The sequence below is a fragment of the Toxotes jaculatrix genome, chromosome 1 (genome assembly GCF_017976425.1).
Source record: "Toxotes jaculatrix isolate fToxJac2 chromosome 1, fToxJac2.pri, whole genome shotgun sequence".
NCBI lineage: Eukaryota > Metazoa > Chordata > Actinopteri > Toxotidae > Toxotes > Toxotes jaculatrix.
Window position 1 is genome coordinate 24,165,225 of NC_054394.1, and position 15,883 is coordinate 24,181,107.

The 15,883-nt window shown below is 36.0% G+C and overlaps 1 protein-coding gene across 1 annotated transcript; it reads right to left on the reverse strand.

Annotated features, from left to right (window-relative positions):
• Positions 1-139: 139 nt before the first annotated feature.
• On the reverse strand, positions 140-6,582 carry atic (5-aminoimidazole-4-carboxamide ribonucleotide formyltransferase/IMP cyclohydrolase). The gene is made up of 15 exons (XM_041043542.1): positions 6,420-6,582; positions 6,103-6,229; positions 5,802-5,945; positions 4,628-4,716; positions 4,282-4,433; positions 2,843-2,999; positions 2,497-2,622; positions 2,282-2,389; positions 2,096-2,181; positions 1,925-2,014; positions 1,688-1,813; positions 1,481-1,573; positions 1,209-1,391; positions 684-839; positions 140-503 (listed from the first exon to the last, which is right to left on the reverse strand). The coding sequence occupies exons 1-15, from the start codon at positions 6,436-6,438 to the stop codon at positions 384-386; spliced, it is 1,776 nt and encodes a 591-aa protein (XP_040899476.1). The 5' UTR covers positions 6,439-6,582; the 3' UTR covers positions 140-383.
• Between the last annotated feature and the right edge of the window lie 9,301 nt (positions 6,583-15,883).

A 15,883-nucleotide genomic window follows, 5' to 3' on the forward strand; every position in this document is an offset into this window, starting at 1 on the left:
AAATGGAATAACAAAGATCAGTAAAAATTCTGTTCAAAATTTCACAGCAATCCATAGTTCCAATCCATCCAATATTTGTTGAGAAATTACAACTATTTGAAAAGTTCTGGACCAACTAAAACAGACAAAACTCTTGAACTGTCATTTACTGTTTATTTCACACTGAAATGTGACTGACTTAGAGCTAACAGTTATTGTATTTCCCAGTAATGTTAAGATAACAAGTCAAGGAATCAGATATCTTATCTTATGACAGTTAATGCATTACAAAATAGTGTATTTGTGACGGCTACACTTCAGCTAGGGGAGGGTAGGAATGTTTTGACTCTAATGAAACAAAATTGAGTTGATTTTAAAGAACACCTGGAAAAATGCTAAGGTGCTCAGTGGTGGAAGAGTCGCAGGCTGGTGTGCACCAGAGTGATGCCTTGCTCGTTGCAGGCATTAATCACAACCTCGTCTGCAGCGGAGCCTGCCGGAGCTGCGATGTACTCAACGCCACTCTACAGACACACAGAGGGAAGAAAGGTTAGTAAAGGTGGTTGGAAAGCTTGTTGGTACACTGCTCTTCTTAGAGTCAATGGATTTCAAATTGTTGGTGGCCTTTCTCCATGTAAGAAGTTTCTTAACAAAAGTACATACGGTATGAGCCCATGCTTTTGTGAAAGGTGTGTGACATTTACCCGTTTTGCACGATCTATGTTATCTCTGAAGGGGAAGAAGGCGTCAGAGCTGACAGCCACGGCCTGCAGGGAGCTGATCCAGTTCTTCTTTTCTGTCTCTGACAGAGGCTCAGGTACCTCTTCATACATTGACTTCCAAACTGCCAAGTCTGGACCCTATCAACACACAAAATACAGGACTTTTTATGTATTTTCAGTGTCCCGAGAATGGCATATTTTGTTATATTTGAGACGGACTGTGTACCACTGTGGCCACATTTTTAACTGATCTAACCAAGTTAATAAATACAGTGGAATCTAGCTAGCTTAGTGTAGCGAGTATTTATCTCGTCTCCCTGTACATGTCCATACATATTTAAATTTCCCAGCAACCACTAGTGGAAAGCAAATACAGAAGAATGCAAATATACCAAATGTCAGTGAGGGAAAAAAAAAAGTATAATTACAGGTATTTTATGAAAATAATACATCTGCAACTTAACGCTTAATCTCAAAAGTGACTCTTTCCCATTGTTGCCTCCTTACCTCTCCAATAGTGTCGCTGACATACTGGTCGATTGAGTTGGCCATCTCCGCTCGTTTCACACCGCTGCGAAACTTCATGTTCAGGACACGAGGGTGGTGTCTCAGCCACCAGTTATCAGCTTTGTCACCTGCCAGCCGTGTGCAGTGGATACGAGACTGCTGACCTGCTCCGATACCAATGACCTGTAAAACACAGACAGGAGAAAGTATTAGTGAAAAACTTATGGCTCATCCAGAATCATTTCTCCTCCATTTTACCTGCCTGTTCCTACCTGTCCATCTTTAGCATAGCAGACGGAGTTAGACTGAGTGTACTTGACAGCGATGGTGGCCACGATGAGGTCACGCACAGCTTCCTCAGAGAGCTTGTGGACACAGAAACAATCAAAGGGTGAACACAGGATTGTGTCAGTAATTAAACAATTATTTTAAATGACAAAGCAGGACAAACCAATACGAAAGTCACCATAGCGACTCACCGAGCCCTTGGAAACAACATTGCTGAAGAACGCCTTGTCGATAAGCGCTCCATTCCTCTTCTGTTTGAGATAGAGACCAAACAACACTCTCACCTCCGCCTCATCAGGCTCATAGTCTGGGTCCATCTGGGACAAAAAAAAAAAAACACATGAAAAAAAATGTATAGAAATTTGATATAAATGCTTCTAATCATCCTTATTTAAATACAAAAATTATGACTGAAAAAAATCTCTCACCTGAAGTACACAATAGTTTCCATTTTTCTTTTTGGAGAGTATCTTGAGTGCCTCTTCATCATAACCAGGAGCAACGATACCATCAGACACCTAAGAGCATTTAAATCATAGTTAGGAAAAAAAACCAAACTTTTTTCTTATCTATATTTGTTCTTTTACACAAGACTTTACCTCTCGTGATATAATCCTGGCAGTGGGAACGTCACACACATCAGACAAAGCAATGAAGTCTCCAAAAGAAGACATTCTGTCTGAACCTGGGGATGCAGTGTTAAGTGTTAATACAGCTTCATTTAAAAAAAAGCTAAAGATATAAAACACTCCAGGTTATCCACGGTATTATTCATTGTTATAGACCTCTTGCCCTGGCATAGGCTGTGGCCAGTGGGGTAAGATCCTTCAACATGTCGTGCACCATGCACACTTTGGCTTCGTCCTCAGTCAGAGGAACTCCTACTGCAGCTCCTTCAGAACAAAGGTGAAAAAAAAAGTAATTTCAGATTTAAGGCATTTATTTCCAGCTCCACATTTGTACTGTGAAGAGTGTGTCATTGTGTCTCTTTTTGTCTTACCTGCAGGGCTGACATGTTTGAAGGAGGTGGCAGCAGCCATGCCGAGGGCACCCTTTAACTCTCTGACCAACTGCCAGGCGTTCAGAGCGTCACACAGGTTTATAAAGCCGGGGGAACCATTGACCACTGCAAAACAGTAGGAAAAAAAAAAAAACAAACAAAAAATAAATAAAATATTTTTAGAAAATCAATAAGCAGTAATGTTGTCTTAAGACAAATTAATTGTAGTTTTCTGCATTTCCATGGAAATTAGCAACATCTCTCAAACACTGCTCCTTGTAATTGATTAATCTCATTGATTAAACTCCTGGCTTTACTCTTTGAGGTTAACAGAAATATCTTCTACCTTTGAGAGGGAGGGCTGGGCGCAGGGTGTAGAGTTGGGCAGGTGCTTGGTGGGGGTTCATGCCATAACGCAGAGGCAGCTGGGAAACACCACGGCTGTACTGTTTACGAAAGTAGTCCGATATGGCCTCATCATACTGTGCTGTGTGCGTGAAGGCCTGAAGAGCATAGAACACAAAATACACTAGGAAGAGAAAACACATAAATGCCTTCTGATGTGTACCAAAGCCTAAAACCTAAAGCATTTACAACTGATCACATTACAATTGTGTGCTCCTCCTAAAGCAAAGCAACACAATTTATGAGCTAGAATCTATTTAAGTCAACATGTAGTTCAGCCTGAGTACAGGGTGAAAGTTCACCAGGTTGTCAAATGTTAAACTCTGTAACCTAAACACATATTTCAACACTTATGATAAAAATCCTGTGCTGGACTTTGTCTTGACCCAACCCTCACCTCTGAGCAAACACAACAAAAACAGAACAGGTGAGGACAGCAGCAAAATTTCCTTGGTGACCATCCTCATGTCTGACACCATCCTCATGACCAAGCTCCGATCAGTACTAAGAAAGATATAACTTAGTGACCATCATGGAGAATGAACTAAACGAAAGAGTGATATGGGCATTTATTGTATTAAGTGACTTTTTCCTCTTGGCCCGTAATTTAATTTCGTAAGAATCTGACAGCGCAACAGTTGTTACTATTATGCAACCTTTATTTTAAGACTGAGGCCGACTCACTGGAACAAGTCTCAACAGTGACAGGGTGGGATTAAAACATGTCTCGAGGTAGATGTGAAATGTGTGTTGAAGATCAGAAAAAGCTGATAGTAACACACAACCTTGACAAAGTCCTGCCATCTTTAAAATGGCCCTCAGGATACTGACAAAGCAAATCAGGAAACAAACAGTCCTGCTCCTTTTAAAAAAATAAAAAAAATTCTTATTTCTGTTATACTTAAAAAAAGGACATCAACAGGTTTTAGAGAACAAATTTTAAGAGTACATACTGTAATGTAGGGCTGCAACTAACAATTATTTTCATCATCAATCGATCTAACAATTATTTTTTGATTACTCTATTCATTATTTTGTCTTTAAGAGGTCAGGAAATAGTTTTAAAAAATGTTGTGTGAAAGTGAAAATATTCAAGCAGCTTGGTTTGTCAGTCCCACATTACAAACCCCAAAGATATTCAGTTTATTATCACAGACAACAGAGTTCTGAATTCAAGGGCTGAAAATATACACAGGAACTTATTTTTTTTTATAAAGGTACAGGAAAGAACATAGTTGCAACCCCTTAATGTTTTTTTAAAGCTTTAAAAAAATAACCCCAAAAAACCTTCAGATAACTAAAGCAGCCAAAACAGAGTTGGTTCTGGGAAGAGTAAGTTTCTCCAGCATACAAATTAAAAGGGTTGGGAAAGAAACTTACTTTGAGGGCCAGAGTCCTGCGAGTATCCAGGGTTGTGTCTTTTTCTCCTGAACTCTCCATCTCCTTGGCAACCAACGAATAGTCATCAGGATCACATACAATAGTGACTCGAGCATGATTCTTGGCTGCTGCTCTCAGCAGAGTTACTCCACCTGTGAGGAAAGAGAAAGAAAATAAACATGCTAATAATCACAGAAATTTCACTATTACTGAGGTGGAGAATAATTTAGATTTTTTTAATGCAATTGGAGGCACAAATGCTCTGGTACTCTCTGCATTACAAGCATTATTTAAGCATTTACTAAGTATCATTGATTCACTATTCTGAATCTACAATTCAGCTTACCGATATCAATCTGCTCCACGGCATCCTCCACTGTAACATTCGGGTTAGAGACAGTCTTCACAAATGGGTAGAGGTTGCACACCACCACTCTTGAAAAGAGCAAGCAAGGAAAATAAATTCATACTCAAATCAAATTCTGAAAACACACATCACACACACAGATAAAAAAAAAAAATCACACACCACATACATATGCTCACAACCACACTTTTATGAATTTTATTGTTCTGTCACATTTTTTCCCCCAAAACGTGTCCTTAATACTTCATTATACTTCTCTGTTGACAAGGAAGGGTTTACATTATTTACGTTTCTGAATATTATTTAGCTTTGTTAAAATGTGGACAGATTTAGGTCCAACAGTGGTGCAGCTCCTGTTTTCATCTTCAAGGGACTAGCTATAACTTTGAGATAACTGAGACGGACTGTGAATTAAAAATGGCTAGTATATACTAACATTAGTGCAAACTATGTAAAGCCATTTATGTCATTAACAAAAAGATGTTTTGTGCTTTTTGTTACAAATCAAAGAAGAAAAAAGTACTATGAACTATACAAACTCAGGCTTAAATTCAAGTGAATGCCTCTGAGTAATTATAAAGAAGATGGATGTCATGAGGATCCATGTGCTTGAGTTTAAGTAAGTGACCTGATGGTCGGTGTTAATTTTGTGCTAGAGACTTTTCAGTCTCTGGAACTACATATCTTGCTCTCTTTGTGATCCCCTGAACAAATAAAGTCTTTACATAAAGTCTGTAAATTAATCAACCTGCCAACAGAGTAGAACTGCAAAGGTTAGTCAATTAATTGATTAGGTGATCAACAGGCAGACACTGTGAAATCTGTGATCCAATCACATTCTTCTAGCCCTGAACAAACAAGAATCACGAGACAAGCTTGTAGCAGGGAGCAGCAGTTTTCCAATTAACCAGCTGCCAAATCGCCCACACGTGCTTCCTAATGGCACAATACAAGTCTATATCTAACCATGTTAGCTTGTGATCTGCCTGATAGTCACAGGTCATGCATGCTCTTTGATTTAACCACGCTTTGAAGATATACCCACCATGGTGTTACAGAGCTGAGACTGCACAGATGAGATTTTAAAATATGAATTTCTGTGTGTTTAAATGTTTTAGACTTTTCCAATAACTTGCTGTGCATGCTTGCTTACCTGACCAGGCTGTAGCCCAGCTTCTCCATGTCTGCAGTGTCCGTGGGGGTTTTCCTGGCCAGGATGCCTCCATGGACAGCAGGGTGCAGGGTCTTCACTCTGCCTCCCAGCATCTCCGGGTGTCCAGTCAGCTCAGACACATCCCTGACACACAGCACAGACACTGACAGGTTAGAGAGGGACACCCATAGCCAGCTACTAGTCTTTGTGGATGTGGGGGAAACAAACAGTGCTGCACTGAATTTAACTTTGTTAAAAAAAACAAAACAAACAAAAAATAAAACTACTTGAACACACCAACCTGACAGCCAGTCCAGCATCGCGCAGGGCTTTGGCTGTGCCACCAGAGGCGACCAGAGACAGTCCCACATCCACCAGCCTTTTGGCGAAATTCACAAGTCCAGTTTTGTCTGACACACTTAAAAGCGCTGCAAGCACAGATACAGGGGAGACATGTCAAACCTCTTGGACTGTTTTTACAGACACAAAAGAGAAGCCATGCTTCAGCTGACCACGCTGGCTAACGTTAGCCAGTGAGCTAGCCTCCTGCATGTGGCAGAACAGAACTTTATAATGGCGATAGATAATGGATTAGAAAAAACATAGACCAAGTCTTACCAAGCTCTGAGGAGGCCATGTTCTGAGTCACAGCGTCAGTCCGCAGTCTGTCCGGATGTCAGGCGGGTTTCTGCTCAGTCTTCTCCCAGTTTAATCTGCAAACGTTGCAGGAGGGAAAGCCCGTGGAGATCAAATGAAACAAATGTACAAGCTTTTCGTTGCTTCATCATGTGCTTCAAAACTAGAAAGACCCGCCCTGCTGAGGCCGGCCCACCCCCTGCACACGAACGTACCCATGAGAGCTGTGCGGCGCGGAAAATGCGCATTTTCATCCGCAAAGAGGAGCGAAAATGTGTAGTATATCATCAAGTATCGGTTTAGCAGCGCAGGTGTAAATGGATTCCTGGACTGGTCTACCTCTTAAATGACGGTTGAGGTTTCCTGAATGTTAATCAAACGACCTGTTGATGCAAAACTACAACAAACACAAAACACAGGCACAAAATATGACCACACAGACACAAAACGACAAAGAGACAAAAAAGTGACCACGAAGAAATGCAAAATTATATCAAACAGACAAAAATGTCTACAAAGAAACACAAAAGAAACCAAAACTACATTGAAAGCACACGAAACAACTACAAACACAGAACGACTACTGAAAGATGCAAACAACTAGAGACACAAAATGACTACAAAGAGATGCAAAATGTCTACAAAGAGACACAAAATAACCCAAAACTACTTGGGTTATCTACGTGTTGTTTGGTGTTTGTTTTGTGTCTTTCAGTCTGCATAGGTGTCTTATGTAATGGATCTAGGGGCCTTTTATGTATAAGCCACATTCATTCTACACTTGCATTTTACCTAATGTCCATTAAAGTCTATTTTAAGGGGGTGTAAGACTGAATTTGAACCCTGACAGGCAAGAACCTGTTGTCTCATCGTCCATCCACGGGTGTAGGTTGTCTATTGTTTTCTACAGCTACAGAAGCTTTTTCTTTTTTTCTTTTTAAATATCACATATTATTTCACTTAGTTTTTGTAGTTTTATTTCACACATCATCAGCTTTTTACAGCCACTACTTGATGTGCAAACATCCATATACATATGGACATGTCTCTTTTTGCTTGTGTGTATAAGTCTACTTTTTCTCAAACTTGAAGTGAGGTGAAGTGTCTTCTTTTATTTAAACACTAGAGGGCAGACATGAACCTTGTTTGAACACAGGTCTGCTTACTAAAGCAGATGTTTCTTTTCCCTAAAATGTTCCTGGTGGTGACATTTGTATATAACAGCTTCATATTTCAGATCCATAATTTGTCTTTGACTATACCCACAGTTTAAAATGGTAAATTTCAGTAAAAGTGTAGGCCAACTGAGATGTGTGTGCTTAGCTGTTTCTAAGCTTTTTATTTTTTATTTTAATTTTTTATCAGAGGCCTTGGGGTCTCCAGCTATGCTATGCATGTTTTTTGTGCACTCTTCATTTTTTAGATAAAATGTAAGATTTATTTGATTTAAACTACAGTAAAACAGCCCAGACTGCCAGTGTCTTTTGGTTGATACAGGTTAAATCTATTTTGCTGATCAGCATGAACTGAAGGTTACACTGACGCCATGTAGGGCTGCGAACATCACTGGGCCCACCGCAGTTGGTGAAACACCTGTAACATACATTTCCTGCAACAATAAATGACGCCCATGAATACATTCTCTCTGGCCACGCCTTTTCAATAAACTTTATTGGCAAAAACGGTGCCTTTTTCATGCTTTAGAACAGCGTTTTAAGTCGGACAGATGTGAATTTATTGGGCCCCGTCACTCACTCCCTTACTTGCCCATTAGTTAAGTGACAGGACAGGGCCCCTGGAAACCTGCACCAATACATGTGATTACGTTAAAAGATCGCGCAATCTGTTCATATTTACGTAATGAGCTCGACATTTTGCTGATTGATTAAACTACAGGGTGTAAATATTTTAAGGGGTCCTTGATTTATCATCCAACAAAGCAAAAAGAGGCCGATTTATTTGTCTTACTATGAAAATGGGGGATTCTGGTAACCGTTCTGTGTTTGAGGGCTGAACTGACATCCCAGGGGTGACTTGAGTGATTCAATGGACAGTGAAACATTTTTATAGAAAGACACAGGCTCTCTGTGCATTATTGGTTAAAAAAAATAGGAAGAGGGAGGAGGCTGTCAGCACTTTTGTTGGGCTGGCTGTTGAGAAAACTGACAGCATTATCAGCAGTAACTAATTTATGCGGGGAATTTTTAATCAGCACAACTGGTGTATTCAGATTAAATTAGAAGAGAAACAGAATCAATGACCTCCATATATTGCTCTGCTGCCTTATCAATTAGCTGTGATTTTTGTACTGTGTCAGAGAGGCCTGTGTCATAAAACAGGCCAAATGGCATTTGTCATACAGCTGACAAGTCACACAACTAAATGAGGTCCTATTGATTCGCATGATTTTTCATCAGCCAAATTAAAAGCTGCAGTTTGATAGAGGTTCAGTCTGCAAGCTTGTTATGTATTCTATTCTCTCCTATTAAACCAAGTCCAAAAATGTCAATGAAAACTCCTTTTAAGTCCTTCAAGTGAAACAAGTAACTTGGGGGATTCATTTGGTGAATTGAATTAGGTTCTTTGATACTGCTGCACGTGTTTGCAGCTTCACATTAATCAACAATTAGTGATAGGCCTTCACCAGGTTGGTTAGCTTTTCACAAAACTGCATGTTTAGCTTTTAAACTGCAAACACGTTCCTCTTTAACATTTGACATGGTGTCGATCTTCATTTTCTCATCCCCCTGCTGCTCTGCTCAAAGGTGGACTATCAACCAGACAAAGCATGCAACTGCCGAGTGGCTCCAGACCCCCAGGTTTCTGTATCATTTAAATTTACATAATTTGAATAATCAAACCTTTACTGGGAATTTGCCACTCTAAAGTAAAATATCAGCTATATCGGGTCCATCCTCCGACTTGTGTGTCTGGTGTATTTTTATGAAAACTTACCTAAATTATTAATTAATTAGGACCCGAGCACAAAACTCGTGCAAAGCCCTATTGAAATTAAAGGGATGATTATTCTTTCTTTTATTTTTCTTTTGCCGATTGTCGGCAGTATGACGCGTTTCATTTTGAGGTCTTACAAAAATATAAGTATTTTTGAAATATTTTGAGGTCTTATGGCTGTTTGACGTGTTTTATGACATTTTGAGGTCTTACCAAAGTATGACTTTTTTTGGCATATTTTGACGTCTTACTATAGAATGACGTTTTTTATGACATTTTGAGGTCTTACAAAATTATGACTTTTTTTGACATTTTTTGACGCCTTACTATACTATGACGTTTTTTATGACATTTTGAGGTCAAAAATTTTTTTGACTTTTTTGGTCCGATTTTGACGCCTTACTATAGTATGACCTTTCTTATGACATTTTGAGGTCAAATTTTTTTTTGACTTTTTTGGTCCGATTTTGACGCCTTACTATACTATGACGTTTTTTATGACATTTTGAGGTCAAAATTTTTTTTGACATTTTTGGTCCGATTTTGACGCCTTACTATAGTATGACGTTTTTTATGACATTTTGAGGTCAAAAAATAATTTGACTTTTTTGGTCCGATTTTGACGCCTTACTATAGTATGACGTTTTTTATGACATTTTGAGGTCAAAATTTTTTTGGACTTTTTTGGTCCGATTTTGACACCTTAGTATAGTATGAGGTTTTTTATGACATTTTGAGGTCAAAATTTTTTTTGACTTTTTTGGTCCGATTTTGACGCCTTACTATAGTATGACGTTTTTTATGACATTTTGAGGTCAAAATTTTTTTTGACTTTTTTGGTCCGATTTTGACGCCTTACTATACTATGACGTTTTTTATGACATTTTGAGGTCAAAAATTTTTTTGACTTTTTTGGTCCGATTTTGACGCCTTACTATAGTATGACGTTTTTTATGACATTTTGAGGTCAAAATTTTTTTTGACTTTTTTGGTCCGATTTTGACGCCTTACTATAGTATGACGTTTTTTATGACATTTTGAGGTCAAAATAAAATTTGACTTTTTTGGTCCGATTTTGACGCCTTACTATAGTATGACGTTTTTTATGACATTTTGAGGTCAAAAAAAAATTTGACTTTTTTGGTCCGATTTTGACGCCTTACTATAGTATGACGTTTTTTATGACATTTTGAGGTCAAAAATTTTTTTGACTTTTTTGGTCCGATTTTGACGCCTTACTATACTATGACGTTTTTTATGACATTTTGAGGTCAAAAAAAAACTTGACTTTTTTGGTCCGATTTTGACGCCTTACTATACTATGACGTTTTTTATGACATTTTGAGGTCAAAAATTTTTTTGACTTTTTTGGTCCGATTTTGACGCCTTACTATACTATGACGTTTTTTATGACATTTTGAGGTCAAAAAAAAATTTGACTTTTTTGGTCCGATTTTGACGCCTTACTATAGTATGACGTTTTTTATGACACTTTGAGGTCAAAAATTTTTTTGACTTTTTTGGTCCGATTTTGACGCCTTACTATACTATGACGTTTTTTATGACATTTTTAGGTCAAAAAAAAATTTGACTTTTTTGGTCCGATTTTGACGCCTTACTATACTATGACGTTTTTTATGACATTTTGAGGTCAAAAATTTTTTTGACTTTTTTGGTCCGATTTTGACGCCTTACTATAGTATGACGTTTTTTATGACATTTTGAGGTCAAAAAAAAATTTGACTTTTTTGGTCCGATTTTGACGCCTTACTATAGTATGACGTTTTTTATGATATTTTGAGGTCAAAAAAAAATTTGACTTTTTTGGTCCGATTTTGACGCCTTACTATAGTATGACGTTTTTTATGACATTTTGAGGTCAAAAATTTTTTTGACTTTTTTGGTCCGATTTTGACGCCTTACTATACTATGACGTTTTTTATGACATTTTGAGGTCAAAAATTTTTTTGACTTTTTTGGTCCGATTTTGACGCCTTACTATACTATGACGTTTTTTATGACATTTTGAGGTCAAAAAAAAATTTGACTTTTTTGGTCCGATTTTGACGCCTTACTATACTATGACGTTTTTTATGACATTTTGAGGTTAAAAATTTTTTTGACTTTTTTGGTCCGATTTTGACGCCTTACTATACTATGACGTTTTTTATGACATTTTGAGGTCAAAAAAAAATTTGACTTTTTTGGTCCGATTTTGACGCCTTACTATACTATGACGTTTTTTATGACATTTTGAGGTCAAAAATTTTTTTGACTTTTTTGGTCCGATTTTGACGCCTTACTATAGTATGACGTTTTTTATGACATTTTGAGGTCAAAAAAAAATTTGACTTTTTTGGTCCGATTTTGACGCCTTACTATAGTATGACGTTTTTTATGATATTTTGAGGTCAAAAAAAAATTTGACTTTTTTGGTCCGATTTTGACGCCTTACTATAGTATGACGTTTTTTATGACATTTTGAGGTCAAAAATTTTTTTGACTTTTTTGGTCCGATTTTGACGCCTTACTATACTATGACGTTTTTTATGACATTTTGAGGTCAAAAAAAAATTTGACTTTTTTGGTCCGATTTTGACGCCTTACTATAGTATGACGTTTTTTATGACATTTTGAGGTCAAAATTTTTTTTGACTTTTTTGGTCCGATTTTGACGCCTTACTATACTATGACGTTTTTTATGACATTTTGAGGTCAAAAAAAAATTTGACTTTTTTGGTCCGATTTTGACGCCTTACTATACTATGACGTTTTTTATGACATTTTGAGGTCAAAAAAAAATTTGACTTTTTTGGTCCGATTTTGACGCCTTACTATAGTATGACGTTTTTTATGACACTTTGAGGTCAAAAATTTTTTTGACTTTTTTGGTCCGATTTTGACGCCTTACTATACTATGACGTTTTTTATGACATTTTGAGGTCAAAAATTTTTTTGACTTTTTTGGTCCGATTTTGACGCCTTACTATAGTATGACGTTTTTTATGACATTTTGAGGTCAAAATTTTTTTTGACTTTTTTGGTCCGATTTTGACGCCTTACTATACTATGACGTTTTTTATGACATTTTGAGGTCAAAAAATAATTTGACTTTTTTGGTCCGATTTTGACGCCTTACTATACTATGACCTTTTTTATGACATTTTGAGGTCAAAAAATAATTTGACTTTTTTGGTCCGATTTTGACGCCTTACTATACTATGAGGTTTTTTATGACATTTTGAGGTCAAAAATTTTTTTGACTTTTTTGGTCCGATTTTGACGCCTTACTATACTATGACGTTTTTTATGACATTTTGAGGTCAAAAATTTTTTTGACTTTTTTGGTCCGATTTTGACGCCTTACTATAGTATGACGTTTTTTATGACATTTTGAGGTCAAAAAAAAATTTGACTTTTTTGGTCCGATTTTGACGCCTTACTATAGTATGACGTTTTTTATGATATTTTGAGGTCAAAAAAAAATTTGACTTTTTTGGTCCGATTTTGACGCCTTACTATAGTATGACGTTTTTTATGACATTTTGAGGTCAAAAATTTTTTTGACTTTTTTGGTCCGATTTTGACGCCTTACTATACTATGACGTTTTTTATGACATTTTGAGGTCAAAAAAAAATTTGACTTTTTTGGTCCGATTTTGACGCCTTACTATAGTATGACGTTTTTTATGACATTTTGAGGTCAAAAATTTTTTTGACTTTTTTGGTCCGATTTTGACGCCTTACTATACTATGACGTTTTTTATGACATTTTGAGGTCAAAAAAAAATTTGACTTTTTTGGTCCGATTTTGACGCCTTACTATACTATGACGTTTTTTATGACATTTTGAGGTCAAAAAAAAATTTGACTTTTTTGGTCCGATTTTGACGCCTTACTATAGTATGACGTTTTTTATGACACTTTGAGGTCAAAAATTTTTTTGACTTTTTTGGTCCGATTTTGACGCCTTACTATACTATGACGTTTTTTATGACATTTTGAGGTCAAAAATTTTTTTGACTTTTTTGGTCCGATTTTGACGCCTTACTATACTATGACGTTTTTTATGACATTTTGAGGTCAAAAAAAAATTTGACTTTTTTGGTCCGATTTTGACGCCTTACTATACTATGACGTTTTTTATGACATTTTGAGGTCAAAAAAAAATTTGACTTTTTTGGTCCGATTTTGACGCCTTACTATAGTATGACGTTTTTTATGACACTTTGAGGTCAAAAATTTTTTTGACTTTTTTGGTCCGATTTTGACGCCTTACTATACTATGACGTTTTTTATGACATTTTGAGGTCAAAAATTTTTTTGACTTTTTTGGTCCGATTTTGACGCCTTACTATAGTATGACGTTTTTTATGACATTTTGAGGTCAAAATTTTTTTTGACTTTTTTGGTCCGATTTTGACGCCTTACTATACTATGACGTTTTTTATGACATTTTGAGGTCAAAAAATAATTTGACTTTTTTGGTCCGATTTTGACGCCTTACTATACTATGACCTTTTTTATGACATTTTGAGGTCAAAAAATAATTTGACTTTTTTGGTCCGATTTTGACGCCTTACTATACTATGAGGTTTTTTATGACATTTTGAGGTCAAAAATTTTTTTGACTTTTTTGGTCCGATTTTGACGCCTTACTATACTATGACGTTTTTTATGACATTTTGAGGTCAAAAAATAATTTGACTTTTTTGGTCCGATTTTGACGCCTTACTATACTATGACGTTTTTTATGACATTTTGAGGTCAAAAATTTTTTTGACTTTTTTGGCCCGATTTTGACGCCTTACTATAGTATGACGTTTTTTATGACATTTTGAGGTCAAAAATTTTTTGGACTTTTTACGTCCGATTTTGACGCCTTACTATACTATGACGTTTTTTATGACATTTTGAGGTCAAAAAGTTTTTTGACTTTTTTGGTCCGATTTTGACGCCTTACTATAGTATGACGTTTTTTATGACATTTTGAGGTCAAAAAAAAATTTGACTTTTTTGGTCCGATTTTGACGCCTTACTATACTATGACGTTTTTTATGACATTTTGAGGTCAAAAAAAAATTTGACTTTTTTGGTCCGATTTTGACGCCTTACTATACTATGACGTTTTTTATGACATTTTGAGGTCAAAAATTTTTTTGACTTTTTTGGTCCGATTTTGACGCCTTACTATACTATGACGTTTTTTATGACATTTTGAGGTCAAAAAAAAATTTGACTTTTTTGGTCCGATTTTGACGCCTTACTATACTATGAGGTTTTTTATGACATTTTGAGGTCAAAAATTTTTTTGACTTTTTTGGTCCGATTTTGACGCCTTACTATAGTATGACGTTTTTTATGACATTTTGAGGTCAAAAAAAAATTTGACTTTTTTGGTCCGATTTTGACGCCTTACTATACTATGACGTTTTTTATGACATTTTGAGGTCAAAAATTTTTTTGACTTTTTTGGTCCGATTTTGATGCCTTACTATACTATGACGTTTTTTATGACATTTTGAGGTCAAAAATTTTTTTGACTTTTTTGGTCCGATTTTGACGCCTTACTATAGTATGACGTTTTTTATGACATTTTGAGGTCAAAATTTTTTTTGACTTTTTTGGTCCGATTTTGACGCCTTACTATAGTATGACGTTTTTTATGACATTTTGAGGTCAAAATTTTTTTTGACTTTTTTGGTCCGATTTTGACGCCTTACTATACTATGACGTTTTTTATGACATTTTGAGGTCAAAAAATAATTTGACTTTTTTGGTCCGATTTTGACGCCTTACTATACTATGACCTTTTTTATGACATTTTGAGGTCAAAAAATAATTTGACTTTTTTGGTCCGATTTTGACGCCTTACTATACTATGAGGTTTTTTATGACATTTTGAGGTCAAAAATTTTTTTGACTTTTTTGGTCCGATTTTGACGCCTTACTATACTATGACGTTTTTTATGACATTTTGAGGTCAAAAAATAATTTGACTTTTTTGGTCCGATTTTGACGCCTTACTATACTATGACGTTTTTTATGACATTTTGAGGTCAAAAATTTTTTTGACTTTTTTGGCCCGATTTTGACGCCTTACTATAGTATGACGTTTTTTATGACATTTTGAGGTCAAAAATTTTTTGGACTTTTTACGTCCGATTTTGACGCCTTACTATACTATGACGTTTTTTATGACATTTTGAGGTCAAAAAGTTTTTTGACTTTTTTGGTCCGATTTTGACGCCTTACTATAGTATGACGTTTTTTATGACATTTTGAGGTCAAAAAAAAATTTGACTTTTTTGGTCCGATTTTGACGCCTTACTATACTATGACGTTTTTTATGACATTTTGAGGTCAAAAAAAAATTTGACTTTTTTGGTCCGATTTTGACGCCTTACTATACTATGACGTTTTTTATGACATTTTGAGGTCAAAAAAAAATTTGACTTTTTTGGTCCGATTTTGACGCCTTACTATACTAT

Excerpts from the sequence above, each read along its gene's own strand:
- atic (XM_041043542.1), bottom strand. Across the intron at positions 2,623-2,842 it reads CCCAGCCCTCCCTCTCAAAG|TGGTCAATGGTTCCCCCGGC; the intron begins GTAGAAGATATT and ends ACTGTTTTGCAG. Across the intron at positions 504-683 it reads ACATAGATCGTGCAAAACGG|AGTGGCGTTGAGTACATCGC; the intron begins GTAAATGTCACA and ends GTGTGTCTGTAG.